General features: G+C 23.8%; 1 protein-coding gene across 1 annotated transcript in view; it reads left to right on the top strand.

Annotated features, from left to right (window-relative positions):
• LOC117181095 (SET and MYND domain-containing protein 4-like) overlaps positions 1 to 4,700 on the top strand; it is a 79,687-nt gene that overhangs the window by 21,021 nt on the left and 53,966 nt on the right. The window contains exon 5 of the mRNA XM_033373664.1: positions 1,597 to 1,855. Within this exon, the coding sequence (XP_033229555.1) occupies positions 1,597 to 1,855 (259 nt within the window). The remainder of the gene's footprint in view (positions 1 to 1,596; positions 1,856 to 4,700) is intronic.

Raw genomic sequence — 4,700 nt, 5'->3', positions numbered from 1 at the left:
ATGCAAGAGCCGAAAGAAAACTACGTTTAAGTACACAGCTTAATAATAAAAGATGTAAAAAAATATATTTTAACAATCAATTCCAACGGCATCAGCCGGTAAGGTTGTACACGAAAATACGAAACCTCTAGAGCCTCGCCTAGTGGCCGCCAGGTTTCGTATTTTCGTGTACAACCTTACCGGCTGATTCAACTATTCCGGTTGAAGATTCATAATTTTAGTCAAAAATGTATCAGTTTGTTTGAAAATTAAGATTTTCAACTGAAAACTTAACTGTTTCAATTTGAGTTGAAAATGTATCTTTTCTAGTTTAAAATTTAACAACTTGGGTGTAAATTTGTCTTTTCTAATTGGAAACTCATTTATTTCGTTGATCGTAGAAAATTTCTAAAAAATTAATCTTATGGTTTAAAAATTCTTCTTTTTGGTTAAAAATTTAAGTATTATAGTTAAATATTTATAATTTCAGTTGGAATTTCACCTTTTAGGCTAGAAATAAGTTTACTTGGTTGAAAAATAAACTGTTTTGTTGAAAATTAATTTTTTTATTGAAGATTCATCATTTTAATTTAAAATTAATTTCTTCGGTTAAAAAATGAGCTATTATTCCAGTTGTGTATTCCATAATTTTAGTTAAAAATTTATCTCGTTGGTTGAACGTTCTTTTTTTGACTAAAAATCTAGTTATTCAATTTTTGGTTGAAAAGTGATATTTTGTATTTAAAAATTCGTCTTTTTTGGTATATTTTAATCTTCTTAGTTAAAAATTCATCTTTTTGGTCAAAAATTCAATTGTTCTACTTTGAAAATTCAATATTTTAGTTATTTAGTTTTCTTTGAGTGAAAAGGAATTTTTTTTACCGAAAACTGAACTATTTTATTGAATACTGGTTTCTTTTTTGGTTGATTTTTTTTTAAACTGAAAATACTATTCCAGTTGAGTATTACATAATTTTAGTTGAAAATTCATTTTTTTCCGGTTGAACATGCATTTTTTGATGGAAAATTTAATTATTCAATTTTTGGTTGAAGAATTATCTTTTTTAGTTGAAAATTCATCTGTTTTATTTCAATATTAATTTTCTTAACTTAAAACCTAATTATTTAGATTTTGTTTGACAATTTATCTTTCTTTAGTAAAAATTAATTTGGTTGTTCTTTAAAGTTGAATTGTTTCAGTTGCTGATTTTTTGTTCATCAGTTAAGATGAAAATTAGTTGTTTTTTTAAACTAAAAATGTAACATTTCCGTGTTCAGTTAAATTTTTTTTTTCTAGTTCAAAATTCAACTGTTTGGTTGAAAATTCGTCTCCTTTGATGTAAAATTCAACTATTTTGTTAAAATGCATGTATTTTTTTGGAGAAAATTAATTTTGTCGTTTGAAAATGAGTCTTTTTGTTTGAAAATTCAACTATTTCAGTTATATGTTGATAATTTTATTTGAAAATTCATCTATTTAGTTAAAAAAATCAACTATTCCAGTTGATATAATTGGCAATTCTTTGCTCTTTTGTGTTTTTTGCTCTTTTTGGAAATGACTGGGAATATGAAATTGTCCGTTAAATCGCCACCTTGTCAAATTAAAATAAATCTTTTTTGCCCAAGGTGCAAAATGTGCGTGGAGGCAATGTACTGCGATGTAAAATGCCAGGACGACGCATGGACCACTTACCATCAATGGGAATGTCCAGGAAGCCGAATGGGAGTTTGGCAACAAATCGGAATCGCGCATTTGGCAATGAAATTGCTTTTGAACTGCGCAACTACTCAGGATACCGATAAATTTAACCAAGTTCAGAGTCTGGTGACAAACATTGATAAACTTATGCCTGAGGATCTGATCGTATACGGAATTGTGAGTATTTGCAGTTACATTTATTCGAGGATTTAATTAATCGGATTTTTGGTTTATATTAGTTTACGAGATGTCATGGGAAATCAGGAAAAATCTGGACTTTTCGGGATATTTTGTGTACACCTGGAAAACCCGGGAAATGTCAGGGGATTTTTTTGATAGTCGGGGAATTTTTTCGAGAATGCTTAGTTTTAATTTGAATTGTAATATAAAATTAAATGACAATAATTTTTCATTTTTAAAAGTAGCTTTGTGTTACTAGATTAAACTATATAATTGAAAAATCGTCTTTTCTATTGCTGTGAATTAATTTTTTTATCTGAAAATATAAATATTCTATTTTTTGGTGGAAAATTTTATCTTTTTTCATTCAAAATTCAACTGTTCAGTTGAAAATTAGCCCTTTTTTTATTGGAAATCGATCTCCTTAGTAGAAAATTAATTTTTTTGTTTGAAAATTCCAAGTTTTTTTGAGATCGGGAAATGACAGTTAATTTTTTGTTTGACCGAGAATTTTATAAATCTGTAGAAGAAAAATCTGTCCACGTTCCATTTTCAACAGTTTTTAAATAATTAGTGGAATTTTTATGTTTTTCAATTATGCTATTATTTAGCTTACAATGCGTAATTCAAAATTTTTTTACTTTAAAAATTTTCCATTAAAGATTTTTATTTCTAAGCGTACATTTTTAATTTAAAGAATTTTTTAATGCATTCTTAAAGACTTGAACAAATAAAAAATAAAAGCCTTTGATGTTTAAAATTTTGGATAAAAAACATTTTTATTTGATAAATAAATAAAAAAATTTTAATTTATTTGTACTTTAAGTAATAAAAAGTGAACAAAGACGATTTGACAAAACGATTTTAAATCAGTTCAAAATTTAAGAATTTTCAGATTTTAACGCTAAAACATAAACGGTTACAATTTGAAAGTATTATTCATTAAACAAATGTGAATCTGTGACTGAAAGTTTATAAACTATTTTCAACTTAAAAATAACTTCATAATAATACATTCTCAATTAAAAGATTTGATTAAATTTAAAATATTATTCAAGTCTAAAATAATCCATTTTTACCCCATGCAATTTGAAATTTTTAAATAAAAAAGAGGTTAATTATTGAATATTTAGCAATATTTTAATTTTTATTTAAGACAAGTAAATTGAAACCAAATATTTAAAAGTAAAGAATCTTTAACTGAATTGTAATAAAAAGTCGTATTTGAAAAATGCTTAATTTTTAACTGAATTTTTTTAATTTGGATGTATAATTTACAAATGAACATTTGTAGAAAATTTTTAGTAATTTTAAGAGATATTTAGGAGTTTTAAAAAGATAAAAAATTACCCTGCAAATTTTAGAAAGTTTTCTTAAAATCTTCTAGAATCTTTTTTGAAAATTTTGTTTAATTGTTAAAAAAACTTTTTAAATATTCTCTTAAAATAATTTTTCGAAATGAAAAATTATTTTTAATTTTCCTATGAATCTTAAGAAAATGTTTTTATTCTTTTTAAGCGTTTAACAATTCTTGAAAAAATTTTAATTTTTTTGTTTAAAATCTGCAAAAATCTACATTTTGTTTTATATCAGGCTATCATTTTAAGTTTCAAAACTTATACATATCTCTTAAAATTACTAAAATTTCGCCTACAAATAAATGTTAAATTGTCATAATGCATCCAAATTATAAAGAGACTTTCTAAAATTTGCAGGATTTTCTGAAAATTGTAGAAAAAATTCAATTAATTTTGACAGATGTTTAGAAGTTCTGAAAAAATTTCCAAAATAATTTTAAATTGAAAACAACTTCTAGATTTCTCAAGATTTTGAAATAAAATTTTGAAGCTTTCCAATGATGTTTAAACTATTTAAAAAGAAAATAATTGAATTTCTAATTTAAAAAGTGTTCAGTTAAAATTTTTTCAATTTTTCAATATTTAATGTTTCTAGCTTAAAATTCCTTAAAATTATATAATTTTGAAAATTGTAAAGTTCATTGATTGATTTTTTAATTTAGAGCATTGAAAATGATAACGTGGATTTGTATTTTTTTATATTGAAAAATTTTAGTACCTTTAATTTTATACGCGTAAATTATTGAGCATTTGAATAATATTTTATTTTGCTTAAAATTCATTTTTTTTAAACTGGAAATTTAACTATTCAATTTTTTGTAGCAAATTCGTCTTTTTTATTTGAAAAATGATCTTTTTTTAGTTGAAAATTCAACTATTACAATTCAAGATTTATCCTTTTAGTTAAAAATGGATCTTTTTGGTTCAAAAATGAATTATTCGAGTCTAATATTTATCATTTTAGTTTAAAATTCATCATTATGAAAAATTCAACTGTTTTTTTTTGGTAGAAACTTAATATTTTCAGGTTGAAAATTTAACTATTTTGTAGAAAATTGGTATTTTTTGCTCATTTTTTGTTTTTGTTAAAAGTTAAACTACTTTATAAAAAAATCATGGTTGTTGATTCATCACTTTAGTTCAAAGTTGATCTCTTTTTTGAAAATTAAAATAATTGTTTGGAAATTCGTCTTTTCGGTAGAACATTAATATTTATGGGTTGAAAATTCAACTATTTTGTAGAAACTTTGTCTTTCTGGTAGAATATTCAACTATTTTGTTGAAAATGTATCTGTTTGGTAGAAAATTGAAATATCCAGTTGACTATTTCATTTAAAATTCATGTCTTTTGTTAAAAATTTAATTGTTTTGTTGAAAATACAACTCTTCTTCTTTATTCATAATGTGTCCCCTAAGGGTTTACATGACTTCCATTCCTTACAATCTTTCCGTTTACATCTATATATTTTTTACAATCTTATCCT

Source organism: Belonocnema kinseyi, chromosome 10 (genome assembly GCF_010883055.1).
Source record: "Belonocnema kinseyi isolate 2016_QV_RU_SX_M_011 chromosome 10, B_treatae_v1, whole genome shotgun sequence".
Taxonomy (NCBI): domain Eukaryota; kingdom Metazoa; phylum Arthropoda; class Insecta; order Hymenoptera; family Cynipidae; genus Belonocnema; species Belonocnema kinseyi.
This window is presented reverse-complemented; position numbering and strand designations above follow the sequence as displayed.